We start from the raw sequence: 27,633 nt of genomic DNA on the forward strand, positions 1-27,633 counted from the left end.
TCCTCTTTACACCCAGGAACTCGAGACTGGAGCTCACTGGGTGCCTGGCCAGCAGGGTTCGCTGTTGCACAATGGGGAGGACAGTTCATGCTTTTCAACTCATATCGCAATGCATTCTGGTATGTTTTACTGTCTCTCAGAGCAGGACTACATTTACCAGAATGCATTGCAATGTGAGTTGAAAAGCCTGAACTGTCCCAAACTGTCCTAGTTTACACAGAGTCATATGGTAACACTATATAGAGTAGAAACGTCATGCAAGAAATGTCCACCAAGAACGTATGCATACAGAAAGTAAAGTAGGACATCATGATCCTGACTGAACCCCTCAAGGTGTTTAGATAAGAAATATCTACAACATGTCATCTCAATCAGATGTGTAGAAGTTAAAGCTAAAATCTTATACATGTTCAGGAGGCTCCCGAGTGCGCATCTGGTAAAGGCGCTCCACGTGGAGTGCAGGATGCGCCCTATAGCCTGGAGGTCGCCGGTTCGAGTCCAGGCTATTCCACTGCCGACTGTGGATGGGAGTTCCCAGGGGGCGGTGCACAATTGGCCGAGCGCCACCCAGGGGGAGGGAGGGTTAGGTCGGCCAGGGTGTCCTCAACTCACAGCGCATCAACCACCCATATAGTCTGGCCGGGCGCCTGCGGGCTTGCCTGTAAGCTGCCCAGAGCTGCACTGATCTCCAACACTGTAGCTCTGGGGTGGCTGCATGGTGAGCCTGCAGTGTGTAAAGATGCGGGCGACTAAAGGCACATGCTTCGGGGGACAGCGTGTGTTCGTCTTCGCCATCCCGAGTCAGCGCAGGGGTATGTAGCAGGGAGCTGAGCCTAAAAATAATTGGCTATTCCAAACTGGCGAGAAAATAATAAAAACAATTGGGGTGACTACTAAATTAAAAAAAAAAAGTTCTACATGGTCCTCTACTATATCCAGGGCTGGAAATAAGGCCCCTATTGCATAGCAGTTTCACCCATTCAAGGTTTTACTATCAGCTCAGGTGTGCTCTATTAAACCCATAGTTAAACCAGGAATTGATCAAACTGCTGTGCAATGGGAGTCTGATATCCATGCGTGATGCCTGCTGACGGAGAAGATGCATGCTAATCCTAAACCCCAGCACCCTACTCGAAGTGCTGCTGTACCTTGGTCTGGAAGCAGCAGAAGAGCTGGGTCAGGTAAGGGTGTCTCCGTGCGAGTGCCAGGATCCTCTTCTCCGTCATCGTGCAGTCCACATCATCGTCCTGAAGGATGACGTCTTTTTTAAGGACCTTCACGGCGTACACTTCGTCTGTTCCTTTCAACTCTGCCAGCATGACCTAGGAGCACCAAGGAGAGGCTCAGTTTGAGCAGGTGGGGAGAAACGGACACACAGAGCTGCACAGTTCATACAGTTTCATTTCAACCCTTTCGATATGCCATCATTTCATTGAGGTTTGCTCACTGTTTTGGGGAAATCAATGGAAGATTTTGATTTGCATTACAAAACTGCAAACTGAAGCTACAACTGCAAATTATGCAATGTATTCAAGTAATTTAATGTCATGTGTCAAGCAGTACTGTACAGTAAGTCTGTTAAAACATTTGGTTTTTATTCCAGAAATGTTGGCGTCTTGCTTTAGTGGTGTTTTCACCTTGTTTCATTATTTGCCCAGCATTGTGAGTACTGTACTTTAGTCTGGTGCAAAACAGTGTGATGTAACTGCGGGAGTCTAATGTCAGTCTAGGGCACTTTTCCCAGCCCCTTTGTCTCAGCACTGTCCTGAAGAGCCTGCACTGATACCGTGCAATTAATCTGCCTCTTTAATGAACGTCACCGTCAGGGAACGTGCATGTTTACAGTGTGCTGATTAGCATAATTACCGCTCACAGGTTTTGACTGTCTGGCGAGAGGAGCGCTTACAGTAGCTTACAGTAATTAGGTAGAAGCATGTGTTTTCCTTCTGCTTATATCTAACAATACCAATCATCTGTTAAGAAGAGTTCTACACCCTTATGGATGGCTTTCAGAATGTGGGCCAGGAGATACTTTTCATTTATTATTTTGTATTTGATTACTGAATGAATCCAGAGTTAGTTGTACTACTGATCGCTGGATGTCTTTAGTGAATTAACCGCTACTGTGTGCAATAGCTGAATAAATAAGGGGCTGATTGTTTTACTTTACTGTCACATTTATTTGCACTGATTACAAATAAATATGTGAAGACCTCACCCAACACAAATATTATTCACCACCGGGGTCAATTCCTCTATTCCAATCCCAATTCCATTTTCAATTCCTTTTAAAAATCAATTTCCACTCCTCATTCCAATTCCAATTCCTTTGACGGAATCAGATTTAGAATTGATATTTTAGACATAATATTGGTTGTGATTGTTCAGCTGCTTCCATTTGAAGCCAATTTAATTGACTAACAGTGACTTCAATTTAAGTAATTTGGTGCTCATTTTAACAGAATACTGCTCATTGCAGTTTTAATCAATGATGCGTTGGAATTAATAAAAAAAGGGAAATGGAATTGGTTTAAAAGGAAATTATTGGCAGCAGCCTGCAAGCCTGTGACCCGTCACGCACCTTTCCGAAGCTGCCTTTGCCTAACACTTTGATGAAGATGAAGTCCTCCAGGTTCATGCGCTTGGTCTGCAGGGTCCTGAGCTCCCCGTTCTCCCGGCTCTCCCCCCCCCTCCCCTGGCTGTCTGTTGACCCCGAGGCTGCTGTCTTGTTCTCTTCACCTCGGTTATCGAACGAAAGCGCTTTCCTAATGTTGTTTTCAAGTTCTTTAATTTCTAGGGTCAAAGAAAAGAAAGAAAATCCATTATTGTGGTATGTGAGACCCAAAATGCTAAGGACAAGTAAAGCGAGGTACACTGTTGTGACATGCAGCATGCTAGTCAACACTGTACAGTCAACAACAGTGATAATAAATGAAAGCTGTGTCTCCTTGTACAGCAGGCTGCAGCCCTGCATCATTAGCATTCATTTCCATGATTTCAGTGTGCCTGTGGGCTTCGTTATCAATTATAAGGGAGATCATTATACTTTTACATGGGGCATGTTTGACTGCATGGGCTCTGCTGATCTAAATAAACAATGTCAGATCTCCATACCACCACCATCATTACAGTATGTGTGATAGAATGTATTTTTATTATTTTTACAGGTAAGTTAACAGAAAGCATTGCCGTTAAGCAGGTTTAACTATTAGGGCATTAAGCAAAAGTTCTGCAGGTATACAAAACTCCTTTTAGCTTGACACGGTGAAGTACAGTATGAAGCAGTTTAGCTACTTCATGTTAGTGGAAATACAAGTATACAGGCAGTCCACTGAGAGCGGGAGATCAGTACGAGTTTAACAAACCCGACTGCATTCTGGTTAGCTGCGTCTACACAGGCTAATGAGGTGTATGTAAAGATAAATATGCTTTATGAATATAGGCTCGCTCTAATGTAATTACCACAATCTAATGTAACTTTCTGAATGAATACGTTTATTTTTAAGGTTGTCATCAAAATCCACTTTGCTACCTGTCAATTATTTTAAAATTCCCCTGTTAATTTCCTGTTTAAAAAAATCAATCAGCTGTCTGCTGCTGAAAGAACTCGCTCCCCCTGTCTGCTGATTTCATGAATGCAACCTCCTCCCTCACCCTGATCGCAGGGGGACACGGGGGCCGATTTGGAGCGGTCCTCCTCGGACTGGGAGGAGCCTGGGACAGCCTGCTGGGGGTCCACTGCGGGATTCAACTGCAAAGAGAGACCAGCAAACCAGCATTAGGACACAGACTTACAACCTGCATTCCTGGCACTGCTTAACAAATGAAAACATCACAGGTTAACATGGCGTGCAATACAAACTCTCAATTGCTTCTGTAGCTTCTGTAGTTCAGCAGTGTGCTCATGTATTAGAACACCTCATTGCTTCTGTAGTTCAGCAGTGTGCACATGTATTAGAACACCCCATTGCTTCTGTAGTTCAGCAGTGTGCTCATGTATTAGAACACCCCATTGCTTCTGTAGTTCAGCAGTGTGCTCATGTATTAGAACACCCCATTGCTTCTGTAGTTCAGCAGTGTGCTCATGTATTAGAACACCCCATTGCTTCTGTAGTTCAGCAGTGTGCTCATGTATTAGAACACCCCATTGCTTCTGTAGTTCAGCAGTGTGCTCATGTATTAGAACACCCCATTGCTTCTGTAGTTCAGCAGTGTGCTCATGTATTAGAACACCCCATTGCTTCTGTAGTTCAGCAGTGTGCTCATGTATTAGAACACCCCATTGCTTCTGTAGTTTTGATTTGTTGTGCAAATCAAACCACTGGAACTGAAAATCTGGGAAAATTGACAAACTAGGCAAACTAATTTAATTGATGACTTTAATAGGCCATACATGCCATTTATTTAAAGTAGTAAGAGAAAGGGAACACAGAGCCACACATGGTAAAATGCAGGAGATGTTCTAGAAGTTGTTTAAGATGCCTAACTTAAGCACAAAGTGGTCTAACATTTTCACACACAAGTGCCTATTGCTTCTAGATCACTGATTACGGATTGGAAATTGAAATTCAGAGGTTTTCATGCAGGTAGGTATGTAAAGGATACAGAAGTCAAATCTTGAGGTGTTCTCATACATTTTCACACTACTGTATATACACAGTGCTACCCCATTATAAAGCAACCCAGTATAGAAGCTCCCATTTCCCCCATAATGCAATTTGACTCACAAATGTTGGGTTTTATTGTTGTTTTACGTTACTGTATTTAAACCCATTTAAGTTGAAACTGGGACATACAGTACTTATAAAGCGCCTGCGCTTGCACTGTATTTTATTTCCTAAAAGTGAAAACAAACTGTCCGTTAATGTTACAAAACAAGTACGACACAATACAAGTGTGTATTAACATCCTTGGATTCTGTGTTATTTATTTACAGTTTACAACATTTATTATAAAAATTATACAATTTAAATAAGAGCGGTGTAAGCTTTAAACTGGAGGAATAGCAGTTTTTATTATACTGTATATATTGTAACGACCCAGGATTTACAATGTTACACGACTGCTCTACGGACCCTGTGTGTGTGTGTGTGTGTGTGTGTGTGCAAGCAGGGCAGCCAGGATTGATTGACGTCCGGGTAGGCGGGAACATGAAAGCCCACATCAGCGCAGACAGAGCTGACAGCTGAGTCAAGCAAGCTGCTGTGTGAATGTGCAAGACTGTTTGTTGTTTTTGGTATGGCCCAGGGAATAATCATCCCAATAAACTGTGGATTCAAGCGCCTGCAAATTGTGTGTGTGTCTCCTTCCTTCATTTTCCATGGTACGCTGCAAAATTAATTTGGCTATTGTAAATTATTTCGTTATAAGGTGAAATATAAATAACGCGATCTCCAATTATGGATCCCGACAACCACATTATTATTATTTATTTCTTAGCAGACGCCCTTATCCACGGCGACTTACAATTGTTAAAAGATATCACATTATTTTTACATACAATTACCCATTTATACAGTTGGGTTTTTACTGGAGAAGTCTAGGTAAAGTACCTTGCTCAAGAGTACAGCAGCAGTGTCCCCCACCTGTGAGTTAAACCAATGACCTTCCGGTCAAGAGTCCAGAGCCCTAACCACTACTCCACACTGCTGCCCACATCTTACTAACGGCATGCTGCCACAGCTGTCTCTCTGAGCAACCCCTTTCCATTCTCTCTGCCACTGCTAACACAGACACACACGCACGCACGCACGCACGCACACACACAGCTAGAGGGCTGAAGCACACACTCTGTGGCCCTCCAGCTCACGCTATCTCACGAGGGTGGCTGATGAAATGAGCCAGATGGCTACACATGTCTGAGCAACTAATCCACAACGTGAATCTGACCACGTTCCTGTTATCCAATTTGCTGACCACAAACGTGGCTTTTATTACAATATTTGCCCATATTTTAACAATACAATAATGCAATCTGGGTATTATATTTTTTCTATTCAATCCGTGTGCTTTGACTCCCATTAGATGCTTAACTGTAAAATTCAGCTATTAAACATTAACCTCTTTTCATTGCTTACCTATAAAATCCAGCTATTAGACGTTAACCTCTTTTCATTGCTTACCTGTAAAATCCAGCTATTAAACGTTAACCTCTTTTCATTGATTACCTGTAAAATTCTGCTACTAAACGTTAACCTATTTTCATTGCTTAACTGTAAAATCCTCCTATTAAACGTTAACCTCTTTTCATTGCTTAACTGTAAAATCCAGCTATTAAACATTAACCTCTTTTCATTGCTTAACTGTAACATCCTGCTATCATGTTCCAAACATGGGGTGGGGGTAGCCAAACGTGTTAAAGGGATACTGTTGTGCTGGTTTGTGGAAAAATAAAGGGCAGAGGGATAGAGTGAGACCTACAGCAAATGCTTGTTAGACCAAAGAGCATTATGGTCTTATGGTGAGCGGCTAACCTAAACCCCACATGTTAAAAAGGGCATGTCTGAGAACAGGCTCCTCTTCCCGGTTCATGTAATAAACGAGAGCGGGGTTCGAGGCTGGTTACCTTTTTCCTCCTCTGGCCGCTGTTGGTGATCTTATCGGGAGTGACTCCCAGGTCTGCTAACACTTTGGCGATTCCTCTCGCATCCACCCCGCAGTTGGGAGCCACGTTGGATTCGCAGCGTCTGTGTACATTCATCTTGCACACTGCCGGGAAGCACAATGACAAGCGTGTTAACACCAGGAGAGGCCATCATCTCGCTTGGGACTGCTGTTTAGAAACCATGGGGTTATGCAGCATGGAGCAGTGCCAATCTCTTACATACAAGCCCTTTAAAACTCTATTTCTGTAAAGGCCAACCACAAATCTTAAGAGGATTACACACACACACACACACACGCACATATATATATATATCTTAAAACGTTTTTCTTTGCTCCAGAAAGGCCCTGGAAATATGATTTTAAGATTTCAGTCTAAAATACTGACTCTCCAATTCTCGCACTTATAATTCTGTGGCAGGGCAGAAGCCCTCCTGGTGTAAGTAATGTGTGTGGGAATGTAAGGTTGGCAGAGATGGGGTTAAATCTGTCCCTGCCAACAATCACAGGTGTGGCCATTCCCCAGTAAGGTAACTGAGTGCTAACTGGGAGTGGCCACCTGTATAAAGGTGAGGGGAAATCCTTCCTTTGGGAGAAGGAGTTAGGTGACTGTATATACCAGGAGGAGGGGCAAACTTCCAGACCCTACGAGCCGCTTATCAACATGTTCATATGGGGTCGAGAGCCGCAAGACACACACTGTGAAACATGACATGTTTGTGAGCAAGACATTTTAAATACTAGCATTGTTTTTGAACATTATAACGGAATGTAGCCCTTACAGCAAAATACACAAGAACAAGAGAGAACATTGCTGAGCCTTACAGTCTCTGTGTCATTTTTTATTGTACAGTAGATCTACAGTGTATTAAACTTTAACACTATGGTGTTTTCCCATTACTTCTGTTTATACCGCATGTATTATGCACTTTAAATAAAATGTATTCAGTTATTATGAAGCAACATATGATAACTGCCCCGATTTCACCAAAAACACCACATAAAAACACACGTTTGTAAGGATTCTTTTTGACAAGCTCTTCCCTTGCAGCGAACACGCAGGCTCAAAGAAACAGGAGAGAGAAGGGGAGAGAAGAAAGAATAATAAACACGAATGAATACAGAGAACACAAATAATAAACTCATGTTTATTTGTACCATGTTAATTCGAGCTGCATTTCAATCGCCACCCAGCATTTCACCAGAGCCGCACCTGCACTGCCAGGGAGTCGCATGCAGCTTGTGAGCCATGGTTTGGGCCCGTCCTCTCTGGTATACACTGTGTTTTTGAGAATAGCCCAGCCTGTATTGTTTTTGTGTAAACATTTTGTTTTGGCCCTTGTGCCTTTTTGTTTGTTTTGTGTTGCATCCTTAGTGGTTTTGAACTAAAAGCCTGATTGCCATCTTGAGGCCAACAGATAAAATGACACCTTATACAACCATGCAATAAAGAACAGCTGCCTTACTGTGATGCTTTTTATACACAATCATGAGAAAATGTTATACAAGCATATCAGCAACACCTCTCTGACACAACAAGATCAGGACGATAAACAAGTAATTGACCATGACCTACATGCATTGTACGCACCTCTAAAAATATAAGTACAGTAAGCAATAATACTATCCCTCCTCAAGCTTGAATTAATCAAAAATACAGGTGGAAAGTCATTGAGGTTTGAGTTTTAAAATAAATATTCCAGGACGATGATCAATTTTGATCCTACAAATCTAACAAAATGTTAAAAAACACATGCAATACTACTACAATACTGGTGTTCAGTGGGAACCCGAAGTAATGTTCGGCTGCTGCTGTGAGGGTCCTTACCTTTACATTGCAAGCCTTGCCTCATCAGCCCCCACAGCAGGGAGCCGCAGTGGTCACAGAACGTGGGGACTTTGTAGTTGTGATTGCTGAACTTGTGAGGCATGTTAACACTGAACCGTTGAGAGCCCACCTGAAAAAGAGAAGGAGATTCAGCATCAGTGAGACCACCGCTCAGGGATCTTCTCCCTTTCAGAGCTGAGTGGGGCGGTCTGGGCGAGGTGTAGCCGGAGGGTTTCCACTGAGGCTAACTTATACCTCAGCTACACCTCAGACAGTACTGTTTCGTATCTCATAACCAACGGGGCTGTACGGAAGTACATCATCAAAAGGCGCGTGCTACGTTTGTTCAACTTTGTTCATCTTTGCTTGTTTGCATATATTCAAATCAATCCCACAATCCAACGTGACCTTTTACTGCCGCACTACTACTTCCTGGGGTATCAAGTGAGTTCTGGCTCACAGGTTAAGAGTGGCCCCATCAGAGCCGCCAACCTCCTTCCTCTGTGACCCCTGCTGTCCCCTGCAGCCCTACAGTGCATGCACATTCTCTCACAGAAATACCCTCCAGCCCTACAGTGCAAGCACATTCTCTCACAGAAACACCCTCCAGCCCTACAGTGCATGCACATTCTCTCACAGAAACACCCTCCAGCCCTACAGTGCATGCACATTCTCTCACAGAAACACCCTCCAGTCCTACAGTGCATGCACATTCTCTCACAGAAACACCCTCCAGCCCTACAGTGCATGCACATTCTCTCACAGAAACACCCTCCAGCCCTACAGTGCATGCACATTCTCTCACAGAAACACCCTCCAGCCCTACAGTGCATGCACATTCTCTCACAGAAACACCCTCCAGCCCTACAGTGCATGCACATTCTCTCACAGAAACACCCTCCAGCCCTACAGTGCAAGCACATTCTCTCACAGAAACACCCTCCAGCCCTACAGTGCATGCACATTCTCTCACAGAAACACCCTCCAGCCCTACAGTGCAAGCACATTCTCTCACAGAAACACCCTCCAGCCCTACAGTGCATGCACATTCTCTCACAGAAACACCCTCCAGCCCTACAGTGCATGCACATTCTCTCACAGAAACACCCTCCAGCCCTACAGTGCATGCACATTCTCTCACAGAAACACCCTCCAGCCCTACAGTGCATGCACATTCTCTCACAGAAACACCCTCCAGCCCTACAGTGCATGCACATTCTCTCACAGAAACACCCTCCAGCCCTACAGTGCAAGCACATTCTCTCACAGAAACACCCTCCAGCCCTACAGTGCATGCACATTCTCTCACAGAAACACCCTCCAGCCCTACAGTGCATGCACATTCTCTCACAGAAACACCCTCCAGCCCTACAGTGCATGCACATTCTCTCACAGAAACACCCTCCAGCCCTACAGTGCATGCACATTCTCTCACAGAAACACCCTCCAGCCCTACAGTGCATGCACATTCTCTCACAGAAACACCCTCCAGCCCTACAGTGCATGCACATTCTCTCACAGAAACACCCTCCAGCCCTACAGTGAATGCACATTCTCTCACAGAAACACCCTCCAGCCCTACAGTGCATGCACATTCTCTCACAGAAACACCCTCCAGCCCTACAGTGCAAGCACATTCTCTCACAGAAACACCCTCCAGCCCTACAGTGCATGCACATTCTCTCACAGAAACACCCTCCAGCCCTACAGTGCATGCACATTCTCTCACAGAAACACCCTCCAGCCCTACAGTGCATGCACATTCTCTCACAGAAACACCCTCCAGCCCTACAGTGCAAGCACATTCTCTCACAGAAACACCCTCCAGCCCTACAGTGCATGCACATTCTCTCACAGAAACACCCTCCAGCCCTACAGTGCAAGCACATTCTCTCACAGAAACACCCTCCAGCCCTACAGTGCAAGCACATTCTCTCACAGAAACACCCTCCAGCCCTACAGTGCATGCACATTCTCTCACAGAAACACCCTCCAGCCCTACAGTGCATGCACATTCTCTCACAGAAACACCCTCCAGCCCTACAGTGCATGCACATTCTCTCACAGAAACACCCTCCAGCCCTACAGTGCATGCACATTCTCTCACAGAAACACCCTCCAGCCCTACAGTGCATGCACATTCTCTCACAGAAACACCCTCCAGCCCTACAGTGCATGCATATTCTCTCACAGAAACACCCTCCAGCCCTACAGTGCAAGCACATTCTCTCACAGAAACACCCTCCAGCCCTACAGTGCAAGCACATTCTCTCACAGAAACACCCTCCAGCCCTACAGTGCATGCACATTCTCTCACAGAAACACCCTCCAGCCCTACAGTGCATGCACATTCTCTCACAGAAACACCCTCCAGCCCTACAGTGCATGCACATTCTCTCACAGAAACACCCTCCAGCCCTACAGTGCATGCACATTCTCTCACAGGTGCTGGTACTGTACCTCATCCGGTGTTGCTTCTTGTTTCTTTAGACCAGCACACTTTGTTATAATAAGCTCGTGACATCTTTTGTGCACTACGCAGGTACAAACTGGAAAGAGAAAAGCACAAGCCTGTTGAGATAGAGCAAAAGAGCTTTCTGCAAAGCAAAACATTAGACAGCAACTTTCAAATGCTGTTTTTTAATCAGCAGCAATGCAATAAGCATGAGCTAGGGACATAAAATAAAATGACGTCTGATTTAAGTTTATAGTATTGAGACATCGCCAGACACATGTTCATGTTACTATGTTTTATGTCATGATTATAACTGCCAGTTTCTTCTGCAACATACTGTACTCTGCTTAATTTTTTTAAATAAAAATGCAAAAAAGAACGAGAAGCTTGTCATTAAACTGAAGCAGAAACGTTCCTGCTTTGTCTTTCAGAAGGACACTTAAGGAATGTCAGGTGTGCTCTGCCATGCACGAGAGGATCAGAAACAGGAACTCACCTTGACACTGATAACCTTGCTTTCCTATTACTCCCCTGCGGAACACAAAACACGGCTTATTAACAGAGACAACAGTATGCACAGACAGATGAACAAAAGCACTGTGAATACCTGTAAGTCGAGTAGGGAAACATATTGAGAAGTACTGGAAAACAGAAAACTAACATGTCAAGTGTTGTTGCCACAGGAATATACTTTAAAAATCCTTTAATATGGTGTCAGCTGTGGGATCCATAACCCACTGTGAGACAGTTCTGTGATAAAGGGTAAAAAGCATAAATGAGCAGGATGATAAACGGAACGCCTCCGTAACCTTAAAACACTTCAATCAGAAATCCTGATATTAACAAATAATCAAGCCTGTGGGTTACTGAATAGGGAGGATGATTGGCGGTCGCTAGGTGCACTTGCCAATTGCTTTTATTCTCATTTTAACGAGATGCATTTTAATCTTTTGATTTATTTTACCACTCCTCCAGAGTTCAGAGTAAGCAAAATGTGGTATTAGGCTAATATCCCTCACATGCTACAACACTATAAGTTTGATTGCAGTGTCTCCCTCATTTCCTGTGTAAACATAATAGGACCCCACCTAAGGCTCTTGTGACTTCCTTTACAATTTTTAACACAGGAAGAGAAACAGGAGAGTAATCAAAAAAGAGGGCTGCGGCAGAATAACTACCATTGCTACCTGAATCTAAATTCAAATAAAGTGCAATAGAACTTCTGTATTTCATTGGTTCCAGGATTCCAAACGTCTTTTTTAAAAAATCTGCAACTGGGTCCATTCTGTCCTGCTAAGAGCTGAATTTACTGTTTTAGACCCACAATAAAATTTGCATTGATCAGTTTTCATCAGTCCTGTTCACTTGGTCACCGCATGTGTAAATGACACATGCCAGCGGTCCATCGGTTAATAGAGTGTGTCGTATCTTGCAGGATCGGATATGACAGGTTCTACTGTAGTTGCTTATTACAGATTTCAAAGGGAAGTCAGATATATAGATTTTCTGCACAGCTCCAGATAAAATATTGACAGCGTGAACAACGTATTAGCATATTAGTAAGTGGCAGATGTGCATTAGTAGCCTTCATTGTGGTAGCAAATTCACATTGCGAATGATTATTACAGTAACAAAGGATGGTCAGGGCTGAGTATTATGCTATCATGTGGTATACAGTGCCACTATGAGTACTGACAATGTCACCTACTGACCGAGCCATTATTCATCAGCACACCACTGCCCCTGATACAAGGCATTCGGACTTAGAGAACAGTGCAGCACATTATTTTAAGATTTATTAATACATAAGCATGTCATTTTTAGCTATAGGTTATTCCCAAAATAGCTATACAAACATAAAGGAAATCCCCCCCCCCCCAGGCTCTTTCCTCCTATTATTCAGGACCTCAAGTTCACCCACAGCAGTGTGAATAGTTTAACTGAGGCCAGTGGATGCATTTCCTCAACTGACCGTTTCATTCAATAACATCTTTACGTTTCTGTTTTTGGCTGTCTCTCTCTCTCCTGCTCAGTGAGAGCCAGGCTGCCACATTTCTGTGCTTCTGTGCGGAGTGGCAGTGTGATTCCAATGGTGCTCTTCATTACTTTTTTATTTCTTTTTCCCTCATTGTATTTTAGTGATGCTGTGCAGAAAATCTGACTTCACCATTAAGATACTTTGTTACAATTGCAACTAGGTGACGCTGTTTGCCTTTCCTTATGAAAAAGCAAGAAAATATCTTATGAATATGACTTCGACAAGCATGTAAGTTTCTTGGTGTATCTTGCATGTCTTCGGGCTGCTGTTGAAAAGCCGGTGGCACGGCTCAGACTCACCAGATGAAGTCTCGGCAGTGTGAGCAGTAGGTGGGCTGCCGCAGGTAGGTGGCCATGAACTTGTGGCCGTTGACCTGGTGCACACGACGCCGCACTGCCCCCTGCCGTTTCCGGGGCCGCATGCGCTCCCGGAACACCCGCTCCTCATTCTCCTTGGAGGCGGCGGCTGTGAAGAGAGAGGGGGAGGGGAGGGATTAGATCAGAGTGCACCTAACACACACACCTGCTAGACACGTAACATGAATAGTGTGTTGAGGGTGGGTGCTACAGTGTGTGGAGGGTGGGTGCTACAGTGTGTGGAGGGTGGGTGCTACAGTGTGAGGAGGGTGGGTGTTACAGTGTGTGGAGGGTGGGTGTTACAGTGTGTGGAGGGTGGTGTTACAGTGTGAGGAGGGTGGGTGTTACAGTTTGTGGAGGGTGGGTGTTACAGTGTGAGGAGGGTGGGTGTTACAGTGTGTGGAGGGGGGTGTTACAGTGTGAGGAGGGTGGGTGTTACAGTGTGTATTAAACTGAGCATTTGTTCCAGTTGATCATTAGAACATATTAGCTCCAAATGTTGTATCATATCCATGGGCAATATTGTCAAAATGTAAAAAGAAAATAATAAAAAAAAGAACCTCCTTTAATGTATGTATTTTTGTGGCAGGGTAATGGGGACTTAAGGTCTTTTTTGAACAAAATTGTCAGACTACAATATTTAAACATCAGAATCAGTTCTGAATACAAGAAAAAAAAGTTGTAATTCATTTAACCAGCCACCAGATGGCTGTATGGGACTAGCTCTATGGACATGACACGCCTTTCATTGTCACAGTCTTGCTCTTATTCCATGTTAAGGGTTAAGGGTATTTCTTGATGGTATTTATAGTGGCTTGGCTGTAAGCGCTGTCTCTGGCTCACTGTCAGGTAAGCCACATCCCAAAACAACGGATCTGAAGCAAATTGTCTTAAAAGGAATTAGGTCAGGAGACCTGGATCAAAACACCAGTGATCTTTCCTATTAATAAGAAGGAAAGAAGGAACATGCTGAAATAAAAAAAAAAAAAATTAAAAAACCATGTCAAAGGGGCCAAACTTAATTAATTCTGGTGTACCAAAAGATATACCAAGTTTAATCCAAATTAAATGAATACAGGAACTGTCCCTTTTAAATAGTGATTCTAATCCTGTAAAAGGGTGTTCCTATGATTCACCACTAGATGGCAGTGGGTCTGTGCTTGCTTGACTGCTGGACCAGAGTATCAGAATTCAAACGTTCGTCTGACCTAGGTGGGAGTTGTGTGTGCTTCCATTAGCCACCACCTGTCTACGTAGCATTTCTCATTCCAGCTTCTTGTACTGCAGATCTTTCATGCTAGGTAAAGTAGGCGTTACTATGATTTTGCAATTGCAATTGCTACCCTGACAGACAGACAGACAGACAGACAAAATGTTCCACCTGGAAACTGGAAACTGGAAAGGCCTCTGCATACTCTACCGATTCTCTTTGGCCCTGTCTGTCTGACTGCCACATCTTTTTGTTCTGTATATAAGATAAACTTTAAATGATGACAACAAACCCTTGTGTGTATTAAAAATATACGTTTATTATTATTATTATTATTATTATTATTATTATTATTATTATTATTATTATTATGTATTGACTGGTATATGTTAATGCCAGTTGAACTCAGTAGCTTGTAAGATGATACTGCATTAACCAGCTATTGCAGTGAACAAATCTGTCCCCCAAGATGTTCATAAAACAGAAGTGTTTAGTTTTTGGAAGTCTTATCCATATTCCTGGCACAGACAGGATTTCAAAACTGGATACGGTCTGCAGGTGGTCAAATGCAAATTTCTTGAAGGCTCTGCGAGTGACTAATCCGGTGTCTTTGCAATCTGATGGGCAGACGTGTACCAACCTACCACAGAGCACCCTGCACTGCCAGTCAGAGACACATTCCCTCGAGCTGTCAAAATACCAGACCTCCCAGAGCCTGATTCCCAGGGTGATTACTGTACCTGCCTCCCCACAGCCTGACCCAGGGTGATTACTGTACCTGCCTCCCCAGAGCCTGACCCAGTATGATTACTGTACCTGCCTCCCCAGGGCCTGATTCTCAGGGTGATTACTGTACCTGCCTCCCCAGAGCCTGATTCCCAGTGTGATTACTGTACCTGCCTCCCCAGAGCCTGATTCCCAGGGTGATTACTGTACCTGCCTCCCCAGAGCCTGATTCCCAGGGTGATTACTGTACCTGCCTCCCCAGAGCCTGATTCCCAGGGTGATTACTGTACCTGCCTCCCCAGAGCCTGATTCCCAGTGTGATTACTGTACCTGCCTCCCCAGAGCCTGATTCCCAGTGTGATTACTGTACCTGCCTCCCCAGAGCCTGATTCCCAGGGTGATTACTGTACCTGCCTCCCCAGAGCCTGATTCCCAGTGTGATTACTGTACCTGCCTCCCCAGAGCCTGATTCCCAGTGTGATTACTGTACCTGCCTCCCCAGAGCCTGACCCAGGGTGATTACTGTACCTGCCTCCCCAGAGCCTGATTCCCAGGGTGATTACTGTACCTGCCTCCCCAGAGCCTGACTCAGGGTGATTACTGTACCTGCCTCCCCAGAGCCTGATTCCCAGTGTGATTACTGTACCTGCCTCCCCAGAGCCTGATTTCCAGTGTGATTACTGTACCTGCCTCCCCAGAGCCTGATTCCCAGTGTGATTACTGTACCTGCCTCCCCCAGAGGCGAGCATCTGTCTCCCTGTACAGTGCCTCTGTCCTTCTGGATTGCAAACACCACAAACACACTCATTCCTGTAGAAGGGGCTCAGCACAGCTCTAACAGAGTTGGTTTATTGGAAAACTGTCAGGGTCACTCCACATGTCAAATGTGGAGGTCAATGAGGTGGAAAACCGCTGCAAAAAAACTAGACACCAAGACCATTCCATCTGATCACAGTTGAGGGGGGTTCTTAAGTCAACTATACTCTGCAAAAACACCCTTCACCTTGGTATCTCCGGAAACTATTTTTTGCTGTTGTTTTGGTGGTAATGGGCCATCTTTTCAGAAGTCAGCAGTGTGGAGTAGTGGTTAGGGCTCTGGACTCTTGACCAGAGGGTCGTGGGTTCAATCCCCGGTGGGTACACTGCTGCTGTACCCTTGAGCAAGGTACTTTACCTAGATTGCTCCAGTGAAAAAAACCCAACTGTATAAATGGGTAATTGTATGTAAAAATAATGTAATATCTTGTAACAATTGTAAGTCGCCCTGGATAAGGGCGTCAGCTAAGCAATAAATAATAATAATAATAATAATAATAATAATAATAATAATAATAATAATAATAATAATAAGTCAGGAATACTAATGAAAGGCAACAAAGATCTTGTGCTTTAAGAGTTAATGAATGTATACTCTGTATCTCTAGCATTCCTCCTCAGCCTTCAGTCTGAGAACACAGTCACATTCCTAAAGCATTAGAGGGAAGGTGCCTTACATGTTTGGCTTGGTCTCTTCAATTTACAATCTGTGACAATTCAACACCATGCCAGGGCTCAAACCCAGTCCTCTGCACAGTTTAACGAGCTACGCTTCTAATGCAGGCAACAGCAATCATCTAGTGTAAGGACCAACAGAAAAGGAGTTCACAGGCTTTTAGTGTGACATAACCGAACCATACAATGACATACTGACAGCACCCAGAGGTCAAGCGGGATTGGTCTGACGTAGTAAATGTGTCTTTATTATCACCCTGAGCTCAGTGGAGAGCAGCCTCCAATGTGTACGTGTGCGAGTGTCAGTGTGTGCACAGTGGAACCGATCCCAATCAGCTTATCTCATCCCGGCGGTCCCCAGGAAACAACACAAATTGCTCCTGTCTGCTGCCTGCTGAGCGGCTGTGCTGTTGGACAGTCTGAACCAGCAGCAGGTCCCACTGAGAGTCCAGGCTGGAGACTGGGAGCGCCGTCGCTATGGTTTCTAATGGGAGGCTCAGGAGATGGTAATCTATCATTGAGCAGACAGGCCGTGCTTTCTGAAGAGGAGGGGAAGGAGGAGCCCGCCCCATTTGTTTCAGCAGCTTGTTCTGTTTGACCTTCATTGAACCACTTCGATCTGAGGTGAAGCCAGGAATAGAGCGATACAACATCAACACAGTCGGAAATATAGAGCCCCGAGGAGAATTCAGCTCTTAGGAAAGGAACATTAACAGCAGCAGGCTGGGCGATAATGCCATTGTCAGACATTTTTGTCGGAAAACCATAACAGTTATTGTTGTGTTTTAGCTCCTATTAATTGCCACTTTCTCCCTGGTCAGCCATCCTTCCTCTGTCACACACCTTATTTCTGTATATCTTTCTCCTATTGCATGCATGCCTTTTTTTTAAATAAAGCCACTGTTCTCTCTCCCCTACAATGGACGGGAGAAAGAAGCATATACGAGAAATAATCAAGGCACAACAAAATGGCTGACGACATCACGATAATTTATTACTGTTCAAATGCTAAACTGAAACAGAAACATATCAATCAGTTTTATATTTGCTGATTAAACATAAATCTCTGTTTAACATTTGAGCTTTGAAGGTCATTTGTATTCAGTTAACAGTGCCCCTCCATCCATAAAACTTGAAATACTGTGAAGTACATTTCAGCAGTTTGGTCAGTTTTCTGTCCATCTGGTAAAATGCAAAAGGGCTGTAAGTAATACATGTGTTGAATGAGTGACACCACAAATAATTCCTTAACATCTTCCTATAAGCAGTGTCTGCACCAGTCTTTTTAAAGTGCTGCATGCAATTCAATATCTGCAGGGCTGTTAACTTGGAGGCCCTGTCGGGATTAACCTTTTGCCTTCCCACTTAAGGTGGAACATGCATGCTCCATTTCTTTACCTTAAATCCACAGCTTTTTTTCTGTCGAACCTTTACCATTTCTGCAAACTTGTAGTACTCACAGAATACTAAAATCCTCTAAGAATATCAATGGTTGTTTTTTAATGCATTTTTGGAAGTAAGCTGCCAAAGGTCAAAGTTTAAAATCATTTGTGAGCATTTCTAGCCAAGACTAAGGTGGACAAAAAAAGAATACAAACCAAATTATAAAGATTAAAGATGTGACGATTTTGAAAATAAAAAACTGTAGTTCAGTCCTTCGCTTCATGTTTTAAAACTTCAGCAATAAATATTAGCTAAAGCAGGAACAGTTGTAAATTATACAGTCCCTTTGTCAGGTACCATACTACAGTACTGTAAAAGTAACTAAACAAAACTCTGTATTCAGGTTTGCTAAAATCATAATTTTGTGCATACAGTAAGTTTAGGTACCAACCGGCAATTTATCTTAAAAGCCTTTATAGACAGAAATATACTCACTGCTTGACTCGCCAACAGTGACACAGTGCCTATCTGTACACAGCTTTGGGTTGTCTATTCCAGCTGGGGCTGCATTTCAAAAATCTAATTCAGTCCACTGTCGCACTCAATCTCCCTGAGTCCCTTGTGCTGTAACCTAACAGCCAGAAAGTGTTACAGCACTGTTTATTTATTTACAGTTTTAATCATGAAAAGCTCCCCTTTGAGGTCCTCTAGACGTGTGAATTAAAAAGTTCCACTGCAAACAGAATCCTAAACGACACACCCAATCAGATATGCTCACACAAACACCACTAACAAATACACTATACAAACAAAGCATCAGGTGATTACTTGCATTGACAAAACCCCTGAAATTCTGTAAAATGACAAAGACGTGGTGTGCAAATGTGTTGAGAGCTGAGCAAGTTAACAGCTTGTTACTGTTTTGTGAATTAACAGCAGCAGTCATCATTTTTATATTACTCTTGTGAAATGCATCTTGGAACAGATTATAAAGGGTCTGTACTGCACCAGCAGACAGCTTGGGAAGCTGGCTTTGCAACTCAACCTGACAAGCACCTGACAGTACAGCACTTGCTGATTTAGGGTCTGGTTTTTCAAAGTAGCTGTCCTTTAATATTGGTACATTCAGTTAAACTTACATTATGAATGGGATTGTAAGAAGAACATGTTTTTTTATTTTAATTTCCTTAAGCAGTGGATATAATGCCACATTTCCACCTGCCACTGGGACCGACTTGAAAGCAACCTCTAATCAGTCCTGTTTGTTTCCATTGGAATCAGACTGAGATCAAATTCATTTGAAGTGACACAAATGGAGGAAGTTACCTAATGAGCATCTATTAAGAAAGAGGTGGGCTTTAAACCTTGGACTGCAAAACTATTAATGTTATTCAGGGATATACTGGAGGTGGCTAAATTAATTTACTACAGGCAATTAAACAAAAACGTGATACTGTACAGTACAGGCAATCTTTTACCTTCTGTAACCTTCAGTTGCATTTTGATATTGGAAGAGCTGAGTTGAGTTTTACAGAACGGTTTCATGGTGCAGATGGAATTCTGTAATAAGACTGCACGGGGACTAAGCAAGTGTTTGTGAAGGTCCCAGTCTGCTGCAAATGAGTAGCAAGAGGCATCACATTGTAGGTTCTTCTAATATGAGAGTCAGAGGCAAATGGCACTGAGAGGTTAATAAAAACACATGCCAAGGAAATAATGTATTTATATTATCCCCATTGTGTACCCAGCGCTAAAACTGAGCACCACAGAGTTAAACCCCAAACAGATTGTACCCAGGCTTACAGAAGAGCAATAGTATCCCTCGCTTGTCTGTGTTTAAATAAAACCATTCGATTCTGTTCGGTGTGTTTAGATAAAACCATTCGATTCTGTTCAGTATGTTTAGATAAAACCATTCGATTCTGTTCGGTGTGTTTAGATAAAACCATTCGATTCTGTTCGGTGTGTTTAGATAAAACCATTCGATTCTGTTCGGTGTGTTTAGATAAAACCATTCGATTCTGTTCAGTGTGTTCAAATAAAACCATTCGATTCTGTTCGGTGTGTTTAGATAAAACCATTCGATTCTGTTCGGTGTGTTTAGATAAAACCATTCGATTCTGTTCGGTGTGTTTAGATAAAACCATTCGATTCTGTTCGGTGTGTTTAGATAAAACCATTCGATTCTGTTCGGTGTGTTTAGATAAAACCATTCGATTCTGTTCAGTGTGTTTAAATAAAACCATTCGATTCTGTTCGGTGTGTTTAGATAAAACCATTCGATTCTGTTCGGTGTGTTTAGATAAAACCATTCGATTCTGTTCAGTGTGTTCAAATAAAACCATTCGATTCTGTTCAGTGTGTTTAAATAAAACCATTCGATTCTGTTCGGTGTGTTTAAATAAAACCATTCGATTCTGTTCAGTGTGTTTAAATAAAACCATTCGATTCTGTTCGGTGTGTTTAGATAAAACCATTCGATTCTGTTCAGTGTGTTTAAATAAAACCATTCGATTCTGTTCAGTGTGTTTAAATAAAACCATTCGATTCTGTTCAGTATGTTTAGATAAAACCATTCGATTCTGTTCGGTGTGTTTAGATAAAACCATTCGATTCTGTTCGGTGTGTTTAGATAAAACCATTCGATTCTGTTCGGTGTGTTTAAATAAAACCATTCGATTCTGTTCAGTGTGTTTAAATAAAACCATTCGATTCTGTTCGGTGTGTTTAAATAAAACCATTCGATTCTGTTCAGTGTGTTTAAATAAAACCATTCGATTCTGTTCGGTGTGTTTAGATAAAACCATTCGATTCTGTTCAGTGTGTTTAAATAAAACCATTCGATTCTGTTCAGTGTGTTTAAATAAAACCATTCCCTTCTGTTCAGTGTGTTTAGATAAAACCATTCGATTCTGTTCGGTGTGTTTAAATAAAACCATTCGATTCTGTTCGGTGTGTTTAAATAAAACCATTCGATTCTGTTCAGTGTGTTTAGATAAAACCATTCGATTCTGTTCGGTGTGTTTAGATAAAACCATTCGATTCTGTTCGGTGTGTTTAAATAAAACCATTCGATTCTGTTCGGTGTGTTTAAATAAAACCATTCGATTCTGTTCGGTGTGTTTAAATAAAACCATTCGATTCTGTTCAGTGTGTTTAAATAAAACCATTCGATTCTGTTCAGTGTGTTTAAATAAAACCATTCCCTTCTGTTCAGTGTGTTTAAATAAAACCATTCGATTCTGTTCGGTGTGTTTAGATAAAACCATTCGATTCTGTTCGGTGTGTTTAGATAAAACCATTCGATTCTGTTCGGTGTGTTTAGATAAAACCATTCGATTCTGTTCAGTGTGTTTAGATAAAACCATTCGATTCTGTTCGGTGTGTTTAAATAAAACCATTCGATTCTGTTCGGTGTGTTTAAATAAAACCATTCGATTCTGTTCAGTGTGTTTAGATAAAACCATTCGATTCTGTTCGGTGTGTTTAGATAAAACCATTCGATTCTGTTCGGTGTGTTTAGATAAAACCATTCGATTCTGTTCAGTGTGTTTAAATAAAACCATTCGATTCTGTTCAGTGTGTTTAGATAAAACCATTCGATTCTGTTCGGTGTGTTTAAATAAAACCATTCGATTCTGTTCGGTGTGTTTAGATAAAACCATTCGATTCTGTTCGGTGTGTTTAGATAAAACCATTCGATTCTGTTCGGTGTGTTTAGATAAAACCATTCGATTCTGTTCGGTGTGTTTAGATAAAACCATTCGATTCTGTTCAGTGTGTTTAGATAAAACCATTCGATTCTGTTCGGTGTGTTTAAATAAAACCATTCGATTCTGTTCGGTGTGTTTAGATAAAACCATTCGATTCTGTTCGGTGTGTTTAAATAAAACCATTCGATTCTGTTCAGTGTGTTTAAATAAAACCATTCCCTTCTGTTCAGTGTGTTTAAATAAAACCATTCGATTCTGTTCGGTGTGTTCAAATAAAACCATTCGATTCTGTTCGGTGTGTTTAGATAAAACCATTCGATTCTGTTCGGTGTGTTTAAATAAAACCATTCGATTCTGTTCGGTGTGTTTAAATAAAACCATTCGATTCTGTTCGGTGTGTTTAAATAAAACCATTCGATTCTGTTCAGTATGTTTAGATAAAACCATTCGATTCTGTTCAGTGTGTTTAGATAAAACCATTCGATTCTGTTCGGTGTGTTTAAATAAAACCATTCGATTCTGTTCAGTGTGTTTAGATAAAACCATTCGATTCTGTTCAGTGTGTTTAGATAAAACCATTCGATTCTGTTCGGTGTGTTTAGATAAAACCATTCGATTCTGTTCAGTGTGTTTAGATAAAACCATTCGATTCTGTTCGGTGTGTTTAAATAAAACCATTCGATTCTGTTCAGTGTGTTCAAATAAAACCATTCGATTCTGTTCAGTGTGTTTAAATAAAACCATTCGATTCTGTTCGGTGTGTTTAGATAAAACCATTCGATTCTGTTCGGTGTGTTTAGATAAAACCATTCGATTCTGTTCGGTGTGTTTAGATAAAACCATTCGATTCTGTTCGGTGTGTTTAGATAAAACCATTCGATTCTGTTCGGTGTGTTTAGATAAAACCATTCGATTCTGTTCGGTGTGTTTAGATAAAACCATTCGATTCTGTTCAGTGTGTTTAAATAAAACCATTCGATTCTGTTCGGTGTGTTTAAATAAAACCATTCGATTCTGTTCAGTGTGTTTAGATAAAACCATTCGATTCTGTTCGGTGTGTTTAGATAAAACCATTCGATTCTGTTCAGTGTGTTTAAATAAAACCATTCGATTCTGTTCGGTGTGTTTAAATAAAACCATTCGATTCTGTTCAGTGTGTTTAAATAAAACCATTCGATTCTGTTCGGTGTGTTTAGATAAAACCATTCGATTCTGTTCGGTGTGTTTAGATAAAACCATTCGATTCTGTTCAGTGTGTTTAGATAAAACCATTCGATTCTGTTCAGTGTGTTTAAATAAAACCATTCGATTCTGTTCAGTGTGTTTAGATAAAACCATTCGATTCTGTTCGGTGTGTTTAAATAAAACCATTCCCTTCTGTTCAGTGTGTTTAAATAAAACCATTCGATTCTGTTCGGTGTGTTTAGATAAAACCATTCGATTCTGTTCAGTGTGTTCAAATAAAACCATTCGATTCTGTTCGGTGTGTTTAGATAAAACCATTCGATTCTGTTCGGTGTGTTTAGATAAAACCATTCGATTCTGTTCGGTGTGTTTAAATAAAACCATTCGATTCTGTTCAGTGTGTTTAGATAAAACCATTCGATTCTGTTCGGTGTGTTTAAATAAAACCATTCGATTCTGTTCGGTGTGTTTAAATAAAACCATTCGATTCTGTTCGGTGTGTTCAAATAAAACCATTCGATTCTGTTCGGTGTGTTTAGATAAAACCATTCGATTCTGTTCGGTGTGTTTAGATAAAACCATTCGATTCTGTTCAGTGTGTTTAGATAAAACCATTCGATTCTGTTCGGTGTGTTTAGATAAAACCATTCGATTCTGTTCGGTGTGTTCAAATAAAACCATTCGATTCTGTTCGGTGTGTTTAGATAAAACCATTCGATTCTGTTCGGTGTGTTTAAATAAAACCATTCGATTCTGTTCGGTGTGTTTAAATAAAACCATTCGATTCTGTTCGGTGTGTTCAAATAAAACCATTCGATTCTGTTCAGTGTGTTTAGATAAAACCATTCGATTCTGTTCGGTGTGTTCAAATAAAACCATTCGATTCTGTTCGGTGTGTTTAGATAAAACCATTGCATTTTGTTGTTGTTGTTGTTGTTGTGGTTAAGACACTGTGTCGGAGGCCTGCATGTCGAAAGTTGTCTTTTCATGTATGGTATTTGGCAGAAACTGTGTGGGTGTTTTTTAAATGTTTTTTTATTCCACTGACATTTGCTTTAATGTTTTCAGTGAAATGACCGTTGAAACACACAGAGCTTCTGCGGTTGTGTACATAAGGAATGTACCGACCTGCAGTGCGTGACTGGGAGTCAACAACAGTTTACCTGCACCTATGCTTTGGTAGTTCTATGATGAAGATGATAATAGATGAAAACACAATATATATTATTCCATGAAAGTGAGCTGAAGTGATATTTCTGGAACGTGACAAATTACACTTTAAACTATTTGTGCAAAGTTCAGACAAAGACGTATTTATTAACCGGATTCATTTATTCAGCTGGTTGATATAACTGTGGGGTCTCCCTCTCCTACAGCAGGCAGCTTCTGTCAAGCTCAATTTAGTTGCAAAAGATAAAGCAATAAGGTAAAAAGATTGTATTTCATCATGAGACTGGAGTATCTCCGAACCACTACTCCATTTCAATATGCAGTACATTTCACATTACTAATGCACTTAAAATACTAGGCCTACGTTCTATGCACAAGATAACATCTATACACAAGGCAATATGTACTGAAATGTTGACAATCAGACCATTCAGGAGTAAGTAGCATCATGGAGCAATATTCATATTGAAACATGTGTACATCCTGAATTAACATTAGAAAAACAAACATGACCGAAATATTCCAAAAGGATGATCAGTGATAATGTTAACTAAGCAAATATGAGGTAAGGACATTGATTTTAAAGCATATTTCTTATTTAAATCAGGTCAACTTTTTTAAAATTCACACAGGGTAAAAGCAAACATCCTGGCGTGAGCTGGCCTGCTCCCACACTATTCGACAAGAGCTGTTCCTACTCCTGCCTCTGTCCCTCCTGCCTCCCTCCCTCCCTCCTTTGGTGTGCTCTCACAGTTAATTAGACCACAGGCAATAATTGAGTTATTTTCAAGGGGCATTCTTTTTCTATATTACCAATGGAAAACCTTTCTCTGGCTGTTAACATTTGCCAGGCACTCAGGGGGAGAGCCGGCTCCATAATTAATCATGAATATCCCCCCAGCGAATCTGATCTCAATATGGATTGCACAGTACCGCTGGATTTAATTAGAATCTGTAGAAGTCTGCATCCTTGTATGCTGTAGAGCTGGGCAGCTTTCAAACGTGTTCTTCTCTATTACAGTATACAGTAATCAGTTATACTACAGTATCAGGTAGGGATTCAAATCTCAGATTCCTTAATCCCCCCCCCCCCCCCCCCCCCGCTTTTGGCCAGCTAAATACTGTACAAACCAAACATACCCACCCCAGAATATTCCACATGGATTAATAACCTGAGCTTTCATGTTTCTCTATTGCTTGTATTGTTTTACTACAGCTGCATTGTTTTAAGTCAACTTCAATCAGTTGTTGAACCATGTTGCATTTGTCTGACTACAACTGCTGCTGTCCCTTGTAACAGGACTCTGGTTTCAACATACTGTATACTGCCTGCCGCTTTATTAGGGTTAAGTAGTCGCTTGTCCTGATCACAGCCTTGACCCTACAAGATGCTGCAAGAGGTCTCGAGGGATGTCATTCATATTGCATGCAGTTCATGCAGAGCTGAATAGAGGATCACGATGACGAATGCGTCGTTCAAGTTCATCCCAAGCGTGCTCAATGTGACTGCGTTCCGGGGATTCCGGGGATTCCGGCGACCCCTTGCGATGCAAATTCATACCCATCGGGGTACAAGAGCAGCGCTGCTTGTAGAACAGAGTGGTGGGACAGGCCACAGTCTGATCTGATATGCTGAAGTTATTGTCTGTTTACAAGCTAGGATGCCTGGAGTCTCACGGTTCAAGGGCAACACAAAGAGATTCCACCTCACCCATGTCCTCACTGTCTGACACTCCATAAACACTGGCAGGACGGTGTTTATAAACGACCAGGGCAGAGCCTGCCAAGGAGAATGCAGCTCTGAATCACCAGCTGCTTGAAGAATCTATTCCACACCAGCTTGCTGTTGTGCAGCCCAGTCATGCAAAATCTGTAAAGTCAAACTTAAGATCTTAAACAGTAAACCCATTGACTACACCCCAGACAGTATGCCTTTGTGTAGCACTGGATCTATCTTTCCAGAGTTTATGCTGAGAAACTGTAATATGTGAAGTGTCATATAATATGTATGCTAACAACATAACGTTAGTATTTAGTACAGTCATACAGAGTAAAAACCAAACACAACCATTTACATGACACTCATGGCTATGTCCTTTCATAAGCAAGCACTCTCCCTTTTCCCCAGTCAATGCAATACCACATCGTGCCACCAGGGGTCAGTGTATTCACCTGGCTACAAGCCCTATTTACAGCACATGACTCCTAGATTTGCCCATCAAAGTGCTGATGAAATTATAGTGACTGTGCTTAATTTGATTTTATTAAACATGTCCTCGGGGGGATATTCGAGCACATGGGTTTTCTTTTGGCTTCGGCTATTGATACCTCCAAACATGGGGCTATGCAGCTTCAAATACTGCCAATATGCATTTCAACGTGTGGCTCTAATCTGCAATTGATCTTGCAGTAACTGACCTCCTTGTCTTTGACCTCAGAGGCAATGCTAAGTCAGGGGAACTGAAACCATGACTTCTGGGGTCACTTGGCTAAAAGATGTTTTTATGTATTTCAGAAATAGTGAAAAAAGCTCTGGATTGTTCACTTCTGGATTCTAAAATGACAAAGAACTCAACAGTGCACACAGAAAGCATTACGCATGCAAGAACAGATATATATTTGGTGCTGGCAGGTAGGAGTCTCACTATTGCCTCATGGTTTCTACAATTAACTCTATAACCTGGAAGCCCATGCAGGTTTTGCCAAGCTCCCACGCCTACAGCAGTATAGAAGACTCTCCAAACCTAGTCAAAGCTGGACGTTTCAGAGTACACCTGCAGAAGTGCAAAGAGAAACGTGAGCTGAGCCTGCCGCAGCGAGAGACATGAGCAGATAGAGTATACCTGCAGAAATGCAAAGAGAAACATGTGCTGAGCCTGCCGCAGTGAGAGACATGAGCAGTTAGAGTACACCTGCAGAAATGCAAAGAGAAACGTGAGCTGAGCCTGCCGCAGCGAGAGACATGAGCAGTTAGAGTACACCTGCAGAAATGCAAAGAGAAACGTGAACTGAGCCTGCCGCAGCGAGAGACATGAGCAGTTAGAGTACACCTGCAGAAATACAAAGAGAAACGTGAGCTGAGCCTGCCGCAGCGAGAGACATGAGCAGTTAGAGTACACCTGCAGAAATGCAAAGAGAAACGTGAACTGAGCCTGCCGCAGCGAGAGACATGAGCAGTTAGAGTACACCTGCAGAAATGCAAAGAGAAACGTGAGCTGAGCCTGCCGCAGCGAGAGACATGAGCAGTTAGAGTACACCTGCAGAAATACAAAGAGAAACGTGTGCTGAGCCTGCCGCAGTGAGAGACATGAGCAGATAGAGTACACCTGCAGAAATACAAAGAGAAGCGTGAGCTGAGCCTGCCGCAGCGAGAGACATGAGCAGTTAGAGTACACCTGCAGAAATACAAAGAGAAACGTGTGCTGAGCCTGCCGCAGTGAGAGACATGAGCAGATAGAGTACACCTGCAGAAATA

The 27,633-nt window shown here is 42.2% G+C and overlaps 1 protein-coding gene across 2 annotated transcripts in view; it reads right to left on the reverse strand.

Moving 5' to 3' along the window:
* LOC117403245 (protein kinase C epsilon type) overlaps positions 1–27,633 on the reverse strand; it is a 161,643-nt gene that overhangs the window by 56,423 nt on the left and 77,587 nt on the right. For both annotated transcript variants that reach the window (XM_034921407.2, XM_034005248.3), the window contains 8 exons: positions 13,224–13,389; positions 11,383–11,417; positions 10,892–10,980; positions 8,432–8,561; positions 6,566–6,708; positions 3,655–3,751; positions 2,582–2,793; positions 1,149–1,322 (listed from right to left, as the gene is read on the reverse strand). In XM_034921407.2, the coding sequence (XP_034777298.1) occupies positions 1,149–1,322; positions 2,582–2,793; positions 3,655–3,751; positions 6,566–6,708; positions 8,432–8,561; positions 10,892–10,980; positions 11,383–11,417; positions 13,224–13,389 (1,046 nt within the window). The remainder of the gene's footprint in view (positions 1–1,148; positions 1,323–2,581; positions 2,794–3,654; positions 3,752–6,565; positions 6,709–8,431; positions 8,562–10,891; positions 10,981–11,382; positions 11,418–13,223; positions 13,390–27,633) is intronic.

The sequence above is a fragment of the Acipenser ruthenus genome, chromosome 5 (assembly GCF_902713425.1).
Source record: "Acipenser ruthenus chromosome 5, fAciRut3.2 maternal haplotype, whole genome shotgun sequence".
Lineage (NCBI taxonomy): Eukaryota > Metazoa > Chordata > Actinopteri > Acipenseriformes > Acipenseridae > Acipenser > Acipenser ruthenus.